Source organism: Solea solea, chromosome 1 (genome assembly GCF_958295425.1).
Source record: "Solea solea chromosome 1, fSolSol10.1, whole genome shotgun sequence".
NCBI lineage: Eukaryota > Metazoa > Chordata > Actinopteri > Pleuronectiformes > Soleidae > Solea > Solea solea.
The window spans coordinates 12,726,973-12,743,144 of NC_081134.1; the positions used below are offsets into that span (position 1 = coordinate 12,726,973).

Below are 16,172 nucleotides of genomic sequence, written 5' to 3' on the forward strand. Positions count from 1 at the left end.
AGTCGGTGACTTGAAACCTGGCAGTTTCATGTCCCGTGTCTGGTTTTAGGAGGCAATATTTCTTTACTGGTTTTACAGTACTGTCATAAAAAACAATGAATTAACAGTGAATCGTAACACAGCTTTATTGCTTCGACTTTAAAGCTGACGCTCACGTACTTTCCAAAGAGATTTAGCTTCATCAAATCATGGCCCAATGACCTGTTAACATATTAACAATGAAGTAAAACACACATCATTGTTTTCTTTTTACATGTTTAATGACAACATCATGTCATTTATTTACACTGTGGTTACTGTTAAAGACCTTTTAATTAAGGACGCATTAGGAAGAATGCAGTTTCCAACTATAAAACTGTCAGCTGCCTTTATTTGCCTTGTAATTCATATTAGCATTATTGTTATTATTACTACTATGGTTATTTGTTATTGTGTAATATTGTGCAATAATTCTGTATACTCATCAGGGATAAATAGATTAAGAGCTCTTTGTTTATGCGTGTAATAAAGAGACGTCATCTCTTCATTACATGTAATAATCACTCTTAATTCATAACAGTAAAATCAATGAATGCATTTGAACTGATTGACGTCAGTGTTTGTGGGGTTTATGGATCGTGCTTTATCAATGTACAAGGACATTTGTATATATATACATATACATATATACATATACATATAGATATATATACATATATACATATATACATACACATATATATACATATACATACATATACATATATACATATAAACATACATACATATACATATATACATATACATACATATATACATATATACATACACATATATACATACATATATATACATATACATACATATACATATATACATACACATACACATATATACATACAGTATATATATACATATACATACATACATATATATATATATATATTCTTTTTTAATTATTAGTTAGTTAGATAGTCTCTTAAACGGTATCTTTTGAATCAGATTGGTCCTGGACGCAGCGTCCTCGATCTGAAGTTGGCCAATTGTATTTTTGCGTTTGACATAATCATGAAATAAGAAGATGCAGACAAATATGAGCCGTTTGAGGTCATAGAGGAACCAACAGGCTTCCTGTCTCTAGATCAAATCCTCTTCTGTCTTTGCCGTTCTCACGATTCTCGGTTAAAAGGACGGAACACTCACTGTACACCCGCCTACTGTATCCTGCACGCCACGCTTTCTCATCAACCACTGAATGTACGGACTCTTCTTTAGTGTCCCTGATCTGCTTAAAGCTCAAGGAGCCAGATCTTGTTTCATTTTAACGGAGAACAGTTAAGTGTGTCCCGTGTTCAAAGCTCGGACGTGCTGAAGGTGGCTCGTCTTTGGCTGGTCACTGACCTCCTGAAGGTGTTTTTGGTGCTCCTCACCTCATGGGCGATGAAGTAGTAGCACACAGCGTCCAGGCAGCACGTGATATTTGACAAACACATGGCGACCTGTATGAACAGGCTGATTCTGGTCTTAGAGCCACAGTCCTGGATTAGTCCTTGGTGCACCTGGAACAGTGAAGGGTTAGAGGAACATTAGTAAACTGTCCTCTCTTTTTTGGGGGGGGATGATTTCTCCAGTGTTGCCAGTGTTGTAATTGGTACACACACAAGTCTGCAGGATTCATCTGGCATACATTCAGAGCACATTCATTTCTAGTAAACACACGTCCTCCTTTTGCTCAGGGAAGCAGAACCGTTAAGTGTATCAAACATGGAACACACACTCAGGTTAGATTGTCCATTCAGACTGTTCTGCTGTAGGAACATGGCCGGCACACATTGTCAGCCCTTACCTAAAGTACATATAAAAGGCTTAAACTATAAGGTTATTACAACTAAACTGGTTTGAATTTAAAACAATTGTACACTTACACAAACATACATATTATGACACTCAGTTTCTGCCAATAATCTCTCATGAATGTTACACACTAGACCAGAAGGTCCGCTCTGGATGAATTTGTCAAGATTTCATTTTATGATAAGATTCTAATACTATATTTTTTCAGTTCCAGATACCTGTTGTGACTTTGTAGACCCACTGTGATCTGTAAGTTGTGTAAATGGTAGAATTGTTGAAATTACAAGACATTTTAGGTCATGTTTAGTAAAAAGATACTTAAATGAATGTAAAACAAAGGCAGTCCTTGTTATTTATAGGTTATTTTACTTGTCTGGCGCACTGTATGTGATCCTATAGGGGGGACCTTCAAAATGAAAGTGTACTTTCTCTTACCAGGAACTGCAGGAGGATAGCGAGGTGGCTCGGGGTGAATGGCACCAGGAAGGCACTCAGGCTGCTGTAGATGATCTTCACACAGGCACGGCTCTGAGGGCTGTGCTGCCCGGACTGCTGGAGTGCCCAGATGGTCTGGACTGAACAGTAAACCACCACCAGTGCAGGCAGCAGGAACCCAAACACCTGCAGACAGATGATCACCTGAGGGCTCCAGCCCTTCTCTGAAAACCTGTGAAAGCAGTGGAGTTCTTTGTGCCCGTTCTCCCTGAAGCGGTAGATGACTGGAGAGAGCACTGCTATCACGAGCACCCACACCCCCACACAGGTCACCAGAGCAGCTGTGGGTGAACGCAGCTGCTTGGCTTTGAAAGGGTGACAGATCGCCACCCATCGGTCCACGGCTATACACATGATGGTGTATATGCTACCATATATCCCAACAAAGTACAGGCTTTCCAAGACTGAACAGAGAGTTTGGAGATTGGCAGGCCAAAAGTGATTGGCCGCGTGCATTTTGAAGGGAAGAGGGAAGAGAAGGAGCAGGTCCATGAGCGCCAAGCTGGTCATGTATGTGGTCGACTCAGTCCGTTTTTGCAGAAAGACACAGAACACCAAGAGAGCAAGAACATTCAGGATCAGACCAAAGATGAATATAGGTATGTAGATGACCAGCTCCAGATATTCCATGTGCTCATCGACGTCACGGAAAGAACAGTTGGCTGTCATGGTGGCACTGCAAGAAGAGAGTTAGATTTGACCATTTCTGTCAAGATTTCAATGTCATGTTCAAATGTGTGTGAGAAGAAGCTTAATTTCCTGTCAGTACACTTCACACAGAAACACCGCGTACCAAACCCTATGAAACCTCTTAGGTGTGTGGGAGCAAGAGCTGCTTTTGTGTCAGCTTTTTCATGCCAAGGCCACAGTCACTCAGAGAATAAGTTAAATTTTTTTTGTTTTGTTTTAATCTAGAAGCAATGACTCAGATTTGTATTCTAATTAGAAAATGGGCATGTTTGGAAAAAAGAAGCACAATCAACCTTTGATGTGTCAGAATAGACACCTACAGCTATATAGTTTTTTTTTTTTTTTTTACGTCTGCATATTTCACATAGATCGCCTTGGCTTTACTGTTTAATGACGCATCAGTCGATAATTAATCACTAAGAAAAGAGTGCTAAAAGTCACTGTGATCTATATTGTCATAAAAAGCCTACTATATGGACAGCTGTTGACAATTAAATAGATTATTAAACTGGCAGAATTACACATTTGTGCAACTCCACTGAAATGTAAAGTTTCAAACCTTTTCGAATTATTTCCATAAAGGTCTAATAAACACATGAAACAGCTACACTTACATTCAGTCAATTAGAATTTTAAAGCAACAATGAAAAAGTCCCACCTGGTGCTGTTTAATGTGAAGTATTCTTGACAGAGGGAAGGTGTGAAATCTGATCACGTCTTCACATCACAGCCTCTCCTGTTACTGTTGACAGTGTCTGCCAGACTATCAGTGGCAGACGCACTTCTGCTTTCGCTGCCTTTGTTGTTTCATCACCACTTCCTGAGTCATGCCACACATCATGCATGCGTTTTCAGATTTCGGACATTCGTTGAAGCTGCATGTTGAATTAAATGGGGATGGCAGATCACCTGAGAGCTCTCCAAGAATCTGTGACGGAAACTGTGATGCATTAGCTTTTGACATTTCATGGACGAAATGATCAGTTGATTAAACACAATAAATTCCTTGGCTGACTAGAAGTAATTTTTAGTAAACATCAAATGTAAAATTGGCTGAAAATTAAAAAAAAAGAGACACAAACTGTATTTAATCTGCAATAATTATTCTTTAGTTTAAATTTTTTTTTTCATTAATGCTAGGCCACTGTAGGTTGTAGTCACAGCTTTGAAGTTTTTTTTTAAATTTTAAATTTGTTTTAAAAATAACTTTTAATTTTTACAAGTCAATTATAAAATGAAATCAAATTGAGGAAACAGAAGCACTTGCTCACATCTCTCACGAGCTTTTCTGTGCAAAATTGTGGTATATATTTCCTCTGAGTGGAATTTCCATCATGGTTTGAATATTCACTGCACCTTGTGACAACAGATCATTGTTGAGACGTTGGCACGACACGGCTGTGGTTGTTATCACCCTTGAATCTTTATACTGTGCAGATTTAATGTGATGACTGTGTGGTGGTTACAAATGAATGAAAAACAGTCTCCTTATCCTCGTCATCTTCTTGTCTCATAAGGATCAAGATGTTCAGTGTTCAGTCTTTTCAGGTCTGTGGAACCGCTGAGGCTGATTCTCACTGTTGTGTCTGAAGGTTTCCTGGTTTCAGTTGCTGGCATGACTTACTCCTATTTAAAGCACTGCAATTGTAAGAGCTGTTAATGGTGAAGATTATGGAGATCACTTTGAATATACCAGTCAAGAACCGTGATTCATTTACCGTTTCAGGGGGTTCCTTATGGACAGAGATATTTCCTGAAACGATGTCGTCTTTACGGAGATATCTTTGAAAAGGCCAAAGAGCAAGATTTCTTTTTCTTTTTTTTTTTGCCATTTCTGTGTAGATGTGGCCTAAGTGTACCATTTACTTTCATGCCTTTGTTGCTGTAAATGCTAGTGAAGCCGATAGTGCCACACCACCACCTACTGTTGAGAATGAGGTAAAAGTCAGTCATGCAAATATTTCTTATTTTAAAATCACATTATCCAGTTCTTGTAAGGGCGTTCTCTTAAGACATACAGTTACTTGAGACTCACTGCAACAAAAAACATTGCTGTGGAAGCAGCTAACCATGTTGAAAACCTCTCTACTCAATCTAAATCCTAAATATTTTTTTCTGCCTAGTAGTGACTGCCTCAAAATAAAAAGAAAGAATCATAAATATAACTTTACTTACTGTGGTGACTCGAGGGTTATGTAATAAGAAAAACAAAATGACATTTGGCTCCAGGTTTATTGTATTAACTTATTCAATTTGCATATCAAAGTAAAATAATAATAATAATAATGATAATGGAAAAACATTGGGCAGTGAAATTACCATGGCAACATCCCCCCAAAAAAAGAAGAAAAAAGAGAGAAAACAACATGAACAATTCGAAGGGTTCTGGATTAATCAAAAATCTTCATATTGTGCATTCATTTTACTATTATGCACAGAGCACAAGACTATTTCACGAACATAAGTATCCCCTTGTGGTTAACACACACACACGCACAAAAGATACACTCAGTTCAGTGCACGTCACGCTCACACATATTTACTGTACTGCAGTTCAAACCAACAACTTATAAAAAGATGTTTCATCTGATTTTGTCTCCACAAATGTTTGTACATGGAAAACATGTCCATGGGTGACACCTGGGACAATGTTCTATTAACAAGTTCAAAATCATTGTGAAAGACTCCTCAGTGTGTTCAAACAAACACACACTCACACTTCGTGTACAAACACATGCAGCACATTTTGCACAAATCTCTCAAGCCAAGAAATCAAAATGGGTGACAAACATTTAAAGGCAAACAGAGCTTGCATAATGGGTTGGGGGTTGTATGGACATGGTTCAGTTTCCACTGGAAGAGCCAGCCAGTTTCTAACATTAAATCATCAGGAATAAAGTAGACATGTTACTGTGTGTGTGTGTGTGTGTGTTTACAGGGGGAAATATGTAAATAGTCCATTTGAGGAGGGACCTGCCACAGTTTTCAGCATCTACGGCAAAGCAGAGAGTCACGACTCATCTTTGCAAAAAAGATGAGGAAGGAGTCAAAAGAATGAGGTGACACACGCACACATACACACACAGCTGTGAAGACACTTACCCTAACCCTAGCCAAGCTAAGTAAATGCCTGAACCAGCCATTCCTCAACCTAACAGCCAAATTTGAATTCAGAAAATTAAAACAAAAATGTATTAAGGGTTAGGGTTCGGCACATAAAGACATATTCCTTTGGTTGTGATTTGTAGACATAAAATCTGATTAAAAAAATAAGAATTCCATAGCTCTGATTTATTACATCTGATTCTTTCTTCAGATTCATTTAAAATATTGTGGTCATTTGATACTTACAACACAGAAAATTTTAATCTTTTTTTTATTTATATTTTAATGATCTCTCAAAGTCCATCTGCAGTACCTACACGGCCTACAGGGGGCGCAGCCTAGACTTCAGGAATCACTGGCCAAACTCTGACCGTAACCCCTGACCTTAACCTAAGCCTAATTCTATCCTTAAACCTAAAACCAAAGCCCTCAGCCATCAAAAGACCCTTACATTTGCGAGGACCTATTAATATGTCCTCACAGTGTCAACATGTCCTCACAATGATGGTTTGAAACTAAACAACGTGTCCTCACATCCAACTCATAGACATTTACTCACACCATATAAACACACACACACGCACACACACACACACACACACTCTAGGATGCGGTGAACTTTCTCAATGTGATGACGATGAGGGCGAGGAGGACAGATGCTCCCAGGGACACTGCTATAACAATGGCTGTGATTGCTCCTGGCCCCAGCACTCCTGTGCATGCACACACACACACACACACACAAAATGTTGTGTTAATATATGAATACATGACTGTAAAAGTGATGGTTGTGCTCGGAGTCAGTCTTACCTTTGTCCTCGTCTATGGTCAGAGAGTGTGTGATGTCCTCGTAGTCGATGGTGAAGGACTGCTCTGTCATGTCTTGAAAGGGGTCTTTGGTGGTGACGTCGCTGGGCGGCTCTCCGGACATAGTGTCCTGGTTGTCCCTGGTTGTTAAGACAGTGTCTGCAACAGTGTCTACAAGACAAAAAAAAATCACTCTGTTTAAAAGTCCAAGTGTGTAACATTTAGGAAGGTTTAAGGGCAGAAATTGAATATACTCCCCATAAGTTTGCGTGTATAAGTGTATACACACTTGTGAAAATAATAGTGATGATAATAATTGCTCCTGGTCTCCATCTTCTTCCTTTTCCTCGCTCTGTAAATTTGATGTTTTGTTTGAAATCTGCTGAACTTGTTTCTGTACATGTGACACCTACTGTCTGTCCTACTGTCTGGCACTACCCGTCTGTCTGTCCTGAGAGACGAATCCCTCGTCTGTGGCTCGTCCTGAGATTTCTCCCATTTTCCCCCTGTACAAGGGTTTTTGTGGATGGCAACGGCAACTTATTTTAACTACAAAAAGAGCAGAATATGTCCTGAAAATAAGTGTTTTTGACATATTTTTCCAGAATGACTTATATCTGGCAGTTATTTATAATTTACTGCATGTGAAAATGGTGTGTTAACAATTTAAAATGAAGAAAAACAAGAAGTTTTGTTTTATATTTCAAAAATAATTTAAGATTTGTTTGTTTTTGTCTCAATGCCCAACAACAGGCCAAAAAATGGAAACTACTGTATGTACAAGCAGTTTTTCCCACTCTCTCCTCTCTGACAATGACGGTGATTTGCCGAAATAGTTTTTTACCGTAATAACCACACACCGGCTTTGACGTGCATCTTCTCGGCTTTCAGAAACCACAGGAATATTTCCAATAGCATAAACCATCACGTAATTGTGGTAATGCAAAGAGCACTTGCGCACACTTCTTCGATACACTGTGTTAGTGTTTCAAGGCCACTGTTGTCCGTGGACGAGTCCGCTGTTTGCAATCTCACCATTAAACGTCACTAATTTCCACACACTGGACCTTTAACATGGACGTGAAATCCCTGTTGTTTCAGTGATTGCTTGCAGTGCAGTGTCAATTTCGCGCGTGTTTTCTCAAAGCCGTAATTTCACTGGCAAGGCGCACACAGCACAACACGGTGTACACGGCCCCATCTGTAGAGACTCCAACAGCCTCTCTCTTGTCTCAGCGGGTTAACGACCCAGAACCTGGGCATAAGGACGTCTTTGTAGAGGATGAACATTCTGTCCGTTTGGGCTTTTGGTCGCCCTTGCACGTTTCTCTTTTTCCACCAAACTCATGTTATTTTAAAAAGAAGAAGAAGTAGCATTTAAATGTAGTGTGTGACTTTTAAATGTAAACAAACCATTGTCAAAAAAAGGTCTGAAAGCTCCACATGATGCCGTGCTGCACTGCACACAGGAAGTGATTGGTTTTATGTCAAGACAGAAGGAGGCAACTGTATCACTGTGCTAGTACAGCAAGATGGCTGCAAACAGGCTGGAGTGTGACTGAAAACACAACAAAAGGGCCCACGGAAAGATTTAGAAATGAATTCATTTAGCAGTTTGACAGGATAAACCCCCGCCCGTCCCTGTGCACCCCTTGTGTACACACAAACGCTCCCTCAGTCAGATCTGATACAGAACTTCTGACCACACAGAACATCAACAGCAACAAAATAAATCACCAATAGTTGTACGACGTAACTTTAGACCAAGATGTGAGGGATTAATCCACGGCCAATGTAGATCTATCAATCGTCTGCAATCTTTCCATGCCCAAATTGCAGTCCAACATTTCTGCCCTCTGCGCATGAAGTTACCCTGAGACTTTTCACACCTCAGCTGCAGCCAGAGAAACCATGTCTCTCCTCAAGAACACAGTTCTGCTCTCTCAGCACAACTGAATAAAACCCAATCAAATGCCTCTGCGACTGCGGTTGCTGTCACCTGTCAAAAATGTTTTTTTTCTTTTTTTTTGTCACAAAGAGATATGTTGCAGGTGTCATGACTCAGTGCAGGCAAACCTCAGATTCAGTTTTTCTTCACACCCATGAACTCCCTTGACCTAGTGTCAACAGCTCTTCATTCTACTCTGTGCCTGGTAACACCAGGCAGTCTTGTATAAAATACCTTAAAGGGACACTTAAGTAAAAGTATCTTACTGGAAAATGACTTTAGTAGAAGTTGAAGTCACTTTTTCGTTAATAATATGACTTCAAGTTAAGTATATGACATTTACTGTACTTAAGTATCAAATGTGAGGGGTTAGGATTGAGCCATGGTGGCTCAGTAGTAGGGCGAGTTATCTTTCAATTGAATTGGAAGGCTGCAGGTTCAACTCCTGGCTCTGCTAGTTCATGTGTGTCCTTGAGCAAGACAGTTACCCACATGTTAAGCTCGATATCAAAACAAACTCTTCTTCTTCTGATTTTATTTGGTAAAATAAAAGGGAAAAAGGAAATGTAGTGGAGTAAAAGTTGCTAGAAATATAAATAACAAAATAAAGTACAGATACGTGAGTTTTGTATTTAAGTACAAATTATATTACAACACTGACACCAGGTACTCACACACTAACCATTTGCTCTCCCGACCTCTGAACTACTGCACGGACGACCTGGATGCTCTGTGGTTCTCCATCCTACTTGTAAAGATTTTTCTACAACACTTGTTGTCTTTATTTTTTCATATAATTTTTTGCTCTCATATGTTGGGACAATGAAGTTTCTACAGATCCACCAACCACAGATTCAAATAAAAGAAATTATAAAAAAATATATATATATTTATATATACATATATATACGTATATATAATTTTACACTGGACACTGTGGGAAACTGAGAGGTCATGGCTAATGCTTGAGCACCCACAATGTTTTCTCTTGTTACTACTCTTTTTACTCAGATTTCAACAGTAAACAAAGTGACCCTAGCAGCATCTGGTTTGACCCACACCGGCAATTACCATCTTCGTGGTAATTGGACAGACTTTCGTTTGAAACGCAGAGGAACGGGGGAAATTTTAATCCTTGTCGCCCTGAAAAAGCAAACTCTTCACTCACAGGCCCACCCATTCACAAATGCACACACACACCTGTCCTCGACTCGACTCATACCAACAAAACCGTAACCCAAACATATTTACACTCATCCTATTTCATGCTTACATATTTACTTGAATGTGTGACGCCCTCAGTAAACTCCTTCACCCTGTGTCGCACCTTTCTTCCCGCTGTCGTTATCAACTTAGCCTCATTTCATTGTCTCTAAGTGGAAAAGATGACTCATAAACAAGTTCATATGAAAGTGTCAGCTTGTTAGTTATGCTATTTTATTTATTTTTTAAAAAGCTCTCTCAGCCCAGTGTGCAGCTTCTTGTCCGGGCTGGCTGACGGTTTGGAGGCCCGGGCCTGTGGCCAGCTCAGCCATCAATGAGGCCTTCAACCGAGGGCACAAAAGGCAGCCTGTGCGGTCACACTGGGCGGCAGGACTGCAACCAGTAACAACCGGCTGGGCCCAAAGCAGGCAGCGGCTGGGCACTGGATGTCAAACAAACTTGTTGATTTAATCGTCCGTGTGTGTGTAAAAGGCTGTGCCCTCATAGACAGTCTGATTTAATAAGAAGGCAAAAAATAATAACACCATGTTTTACGTCGGTGTTTGTTTCCATGAGGAGTCGTTTACTCGCGCTCGTCATTTCTGTGAAATGGAATCAAGTTTACTGGAAGCTCCTGTGACTGACGTCTCCCCCGCAGCCACTCTCTATCAGCAACACCACTAATGTTCTCAATTGTTCGTTTGAAAGGGCAGTTTCACCCATTTTTTCCCCACGTGGTCAAATGAAAAATAAACTTAAAATCATTTTGCGGTTGCTGTGATTGTTAAATTCCCTTTCTTTTTTAAAAGAAATCTATTTAATTTTTTCAGATCTCTAACTCATAAAACTTGACAGAACTGCAGTAAAGAGCAGCAGTGAAGGGCTTTTATTTTCTTTGAAGGAAGTGACTTTGACATCGACTTTTTTGTCAATTTGATTGAACTTCCTATTCTTCTATTGTTTTGTATCTCAGGGTGGCCCTTTAAGTATATTAATGCGTAGATTGTTACTATTTTTCCATGCAACTCACTTGCAGTGGTTCTGACCATTATCCATCGCTTCTGCTTAAATGGGATTGTTTATCCACACGTTTTACTCTTTATTTTCTTCGATTTTCCTATGTCGGCCCCAACAATCACCTCTCCTCTCTAATATTCCTAATCCTGATGCTCAGTTTGAACACATCTATATGTCTAAATGCCTTAATCTGCAGCTGATTGGCTGAATATACATTTGTGTGACCAAGTGTGTCAAGTTGTGTGTATGTTAGTTAGTTATCCCTTATTTTTGGTTAAATATTTTGTGTTATTACTTAGAGCTACAGCTATTTCACATATTCCATGTTTTGGGTAAATGCTATTGGATTTATAAGGACCTTTGTTTGGTTATCACAGTCATTACTACAGATGCACAGGTTCACAGTCAGAGAAAAGCCAACAGACTGTGGACTGAAGCCTGATTTCAAGCACAGAAAGCCATTTATTTGTACCTCAGATGAGGTTCCAGGATTTCACACCAGCTAGAGAGATAACAAAGTGCATAGATGTGAGCGTGTGAAAAGCAACCAGGCCAAGCACTGAAGAGAAATGCAGCCCAAACACAACACATCAGTGGTGTCATGTTTCCTTGCTTCATTTCCTCAGATAGTGGCCACATTTTTCACGGGAATATATTTCATAAATTACCACTAAGTCTTTTATGATGACTCATGGAGGATTAGGGTTTGGTTGCGAGAACAAACTGCTTGTGGTAAAATATGCTGATGAATCCTATGCTGTTTTAAGGAAGTTATTTTGATTGAGATCAAATGTGAGTAATGATCACAATCTTTAAACTTCTTTCTTTACAATTTCCCAGGATGAGTCAACGGACTCGGCTTGTCACGCTGGTCCAGTCACATGGTTCACGGAGGCGGAAAACACCAAATACCAGTGCATGGCGACCAATCACAACACACTCATTATTACATGAATGTATTTGGTGTTTTAAAGTTAACATTATGCAAAATATCTCCTGTGGAGTTTAAGCAAACGTGCCAAAAAGAAAGTCAGGTACGTTTTATGTGCGTATAGAAGACTCCTCCACATATGGACGCTAAAATACTGGCAAATATAAAAATGGATTTCTGGAATAACCCCTTTGTTTAACACCTAAAACTTAGAGACTAAGACAACAAATCTTTGTGTAAGCAAATCATTTTTGAGCTAAGTTTTAAATCACCTTGCCTTTTCTTGTGCTATTGATAGTGTTGCATCCCCACTACCATCTACTTTCACATCTGGGTTTTGAGACCTGTTCTGCTGCGAGATAGTCGTCTAATTTTAACATTCACAGAGGTGTGGAACAAGGAGAACCGGGTGATGTTTTTTTTGTCCTTTACTGCTCCTCCACTACTCCTCCAAACTCTCTCCATGCACACAAAACAAACCTAGCAACCTGTGGATGAGCTGCTGCACAGACTCATGTCAGAGGACGGGGAGTTCTCAGTTTCAGACGAACATCATGAAAGCAACTGAGTCATCCTGTTCGTCAAAGAGCCGCTTTCACAGCAGCACTGCAACAACTGCATCATTTACATCAGGCTGCGCACACACACACACACACATCCAAACCTGAGAGTGTGTGGTTTGGAAAAATGACACGTATACACCCACACACATGGATTTGATACCAAATCTGCATATAAACACTGACATAAAATATCTACAATGTTTAGATCAGGGGTGTCAAACTTATTTTAGTTCAAGGGCCACATATGGCACAATTTCTCTCAAGTGGGCCGGACCTGTAAAATAATAGCATAATAACCTATAAACAAGAAGAACTCAGACTTTTTTTTCTTCTGTTCTATATTCAATTAAGTATCTTTTTATAAATAAGTGCAATTTCAACACTACTATGCCCAAGTTTACCTATAAAGGCACAAGCATTTAGTCACAGGTATCTGGAAGTGAAAAATATAGTATTTCACATTATGATTAGATTCTAATCATAGTGGGAAATTTTAACAAATTCATTTAACTAAGTTAAAAATGAGTTATTTCTTCAGTAATAACGGGATAGTGCAACAGCCTTGTCCTCCTACATTTCCCTCATAACTCCTGTCAGCATACACTGTGACCAAACCCCAAAAATGACATGAAACGACAGTAAAATCGGTCGGAAACAACAGGTTTACCTGTGTGTATGAAAACAACCAGGAGGCTGAGGACCACCAGCAGGAACAGTCTGCAGATACTGCTGCTGTGAACCATGGTGGCTGTGATGGACAACTGTCAAGGTAGAGCAGATCGCCCCTGAAACTCCTCAAGACGTGACCTCAAATGAGTAAATCACCCAGGCAGAGGAGCGGGAGAAGAGTACGGGGGAGCGCGGGAGTGGGGAGGAGGTAGGTAGGGAGGTAGGTGGCTCAGGGGTGGGACTAGATGTGTCTACAGGAGTGTCTGGACAGTGTGGACTTTGTGAGGACATCACCACAGGGCCAACCCACTCTAAAATTCCTGCAGCCACATACATAGCTGGGAATAAGGGGGTAAACAATCGCCAGGAAGAACACAAAGGTCTATGAAAAGGTACGGACACATGCGATGAAAATCAACACAGCTGAGATAGACTAACATGTACGCTCAGGGGCGATTCTAGAGTCTGTTCGGGCCCCAAGCAAAAATTCCAAGGGGGCCCTTCTGACCAGTGTTCATCACCATTATGTTATAAATAATCTAATCTAATGTAATGGATTTTTCTCAGAATTCTGGGGGAATACAACATCTTTGATCTGTATAGGCCCTTTTGTGACTAATGCACACAGTTCAGTATGGTTTACAACACTTGGCCATTCTGCAGGGTCTTCTGATGTGGTCAAACCTGTTGTAGTAGCAGGTGATGCAGCACGATGAGGGGTAGGAGTTGCTGTCCTGCTGGAGGTGGACGTTTCCGAAACTGATGTGACAAAAAAACAAAACAAAGCAGGGTATATATTTTTTTTACAGGGCATGGTATATGTTATTGTTTAAAGTAAAATGTATTGACTCATTGAACTCACAGTCAGCGCTATCCTCACTTGTGGGTGTGGGTGCTCGATGTGCCTGTGGTGTCTCTTCCTGCTCATGACCACCAGAAGGTTGAGTGGCTACTATTCCACTGGAGGTGGATGCTGCTGGAACTGATATGACAAAAAACACAACAAAACAGTGTATGTTGTCGTAAAGAATATTAACAGTTAAAGTGGAATATTGGACTTACAGTTTTTATTTGTGGTGACAAATTTAAGTAATGATCCTGAGGAGAGATAAGAGACAGATTTGTAATTGTTCTCCTTGGGCATAGCTTTAATTATTCATTGCTATCATAGCATTCATAGCTTAACACTACCTATTAACTCTTACACAACTTTATTAGTTACAGAAAAAAGCTATTTTTCCATCCAAATCACTTCAATAAATTTTGTACCTTTACAATAAATACTGCATAAGTTAAAAGTTAATAAAAAAGTGTCGCATATACACAGCTGTTAAGGGGGGCTTCAATGCAGATATTACAATAATGCGTAAGTTAGCGTTAGCGTCAACTAGCGTTCTGACGCTAATGTTAGCTGCTGTTCAAGTCTGTGTCCCCGTTAGACGAAGTAACAGTTCAATAACAGCAGTCATTTACTGTTAACGTTATGTATATATCATTATCTGCGCCAAGCAGCGCCACTTACCACTGTCTTTTTCTCTTTTTTCTTCTTTCTCTTCATTTTACTTCAGCTTCTTTCTAACTTGCAGAACGATAACTTTACACAGGTTAACGTGAGGTGGGATACTGGGATTGACGTGGGGCCCCTTTAGGGGGACGGGGATACGGCTGGTCACTGCATATTGTTGATACATTTCGGTAAAAACAGCCATCACAATTTTCCATCATTCAATAACCACACTGAGAGGGCAGAGAGGGTAACTCCATGTTTCTAACCTTGAGTACAGGACCCGAGTTCGCGACTGGTTGGAACAGCTGGGATTGGCACCAGTGTGTCCCACAACCCTCGTGTGGAGGATAAAGTGGTAGAAATTGATGTATACAAATCAGTGGATTAGAAGAATTACCATCCAGTGCTTGTATACAACTACTGAGCAATAGTTTGTCTACACCAGTGTTTGCCAAACTTTAATTTGGGGACCCAATTGCCAATATACAGTATATACATAATAATGTATAACCTTGCTAGTTTTACTGCCGTGTCTGTAACCAATATTATTTTGAAAATGCATGTGATGAATAATTAGAACTTCTTCTTTATGTATACATATACATCTAAAAAAAACAAATCTCCTGGGACACATCTGAAGGTCCAAACCCGGCTTCTAAGAACACAATTCCTTTGCAAACATGTGCATGTTGAAGGAATTGAATGTTCAAAAGGCCAAAAAGGTTCCAAGAGACGATAGTAACAGTGACTTTGGTCCACTAACACTGCAAATTAACAAGTAAAATTTGAAAGGATTCTCTAAAGGCGTAGTTAAAATGTCACAGCAACATTAACATTTGACCACTCTGATCAAACTACTTCAGCCTCCAGTCCAAATGAACATTTGTGCCAAACTAAAAAGAGGATTTTTCTTAAGATGTTCTTAGATGAGTCACACAAGAGTGGACATCTGTGCAACTTAAAACCACAATGCCCTTGGCCTCAGCTGTCGCCCACACAGACACATGAAAAAGGTAATACAATTACTCAGATTTGAAACTGAGTGGAACATTTGAACAGATCACAGTGATAAAAATCAAAGGTTTAACAATACCCTACCTCCTAGCCTCCTCAGTTGCGGGGTTCACAGAGGGTGATTCACTGTCACATTGTGCTCACTTACATGAACTGAACACAGCCATCATTAATGTGATCAGTGAAACCTGTGCTGCTTCTCCTGTTAAAACACTTCAAAATTACTAAATTAATTGACAACTAATTCGATAATCGGGTAATCGGTTTGTAGCTTTTTTCATGATTAAAACACGATTTCTGATTGTTTTAGCTTGTTAAATGTGAATATTTTCTTAGTTTCTTTGCTCCAGATAAGATAAGAAATCATAAAAAGTGAATCATTTTGGTGTG

The 16,172-nt window shown here is 39.7% G+C and overlaps 2 protein-coding genes across 3 annotated transcripts; both read right to left on the reverse strand.

Annotated features, from left to right (window-relative positions):
* Positions 1 to 954: 954 nt before the first annotated feature.
* LOC131467248 (G-protein coupled receptor 55) lies at positions 955 to 4,006 on the reverse strand. Its single transcript, XM_058641048.1, has 3 exons — positions 3,677 to 4,006; positions 2,269 to 3,004; positions 955 to 1,538 (listed from the first exon to the last, which is right to left on the reverse strand). Exons 2-3 carry the CDS (start codon positions 2,995 to 2,997, stop codon positions 1,332 to 1,334), a joined length of 936 nt encoding a protein of 311 aa, XP_058497031.1. The 5' UTR covers positions 2,998 to 3,004; positions 3,677 to 4,006; the 3' UTR covers positions 955 to 1,331.
* Positions 4,007 to 5,541: 1,535 nt separating this feature from the next.
* Positions 5,542 to 15,326, reverse strand: snorc (secondary ossification center associated regulator of chondrocyte maturation). 2 transcript variants are annotated; one of them, XR_009240245.1, is made up of 5 exons: positions 14,784 to 15,326; positions 14,324 to 14,359; positions 14,124 to 14,243; positions 13,946 to 14,020; positions 6,963 to 7,101 (listed from the first exon to the last, which is right to left on the reverse strand). XR_009240245.1 is itself a non-coding variant. In XM_058628354.1 (3 exons), exons 1-3 carry the CDS (start codon positions 13,333 to 13,335, stop codon positions 6,727 to 6,729), a joined length of 354 nt encoding a protein of 117 aa, XP_058484337.1. In that variant the 5' UTR covers positions 13,336 to 13,903; the 3' UTR covers positions 5,542 to 6,726. The 2 variants fall into 2 exon arrangements, 1 of the variants encoding a protein (XP_058484337.1); XM_058628354.1 differs by lacking the exons at positions 13,946 to 14,020; positions 14,124 to 14,243; positions 14,324 to 14,359; positions 14,784 to 15,326 and adding exons at positions 5,542 to 6,836; positions 13,260 to 13,903 and having other exon boundaries at positions 6,934 to 7,101.
* Positions 15,327 to 16,172: the final 846 nt, after the last annotated feature.

Bases quoted from the DNA above. Each gene is read 5' to 3' on its own strand.
- snorc (XM_058628354.1), bottom strand. From the start codon at position 13,335: ATGGTTCACAGCAGCAGTATCTGCAGACTGTTCCTGCTGGTGGTCCTC. The intron at 7,102-13,259 runs GTAAACCTGTTG...TTTGTCTTGTAG, and splicing joins GGTTGTTTTCATACACACAG to ACACTGTTGCAGACACTGTC. The intron at 6,837-6,933 runs GTAAGACTGACT...GTGCATGCACAG, and splicing joins GACCATAGACGAGGACAAAG to GAGTGCTGGGGCCAGGAGCA.
- LOC131467248 (XM_058641048.1), bottom strand. From the start codon at position 2,997: ATGACAGCCAACTGTTCTTTCCGTGACGTCGATGAGCACATGGAATAT. The intron at 1,539-2,268 runs GTAAGAGAAAGT...TCACTGTTCCAG, and splicing joins CTATCCTCCTGCAGTTCCTG to GTGCACCAAGGACTAATCCA.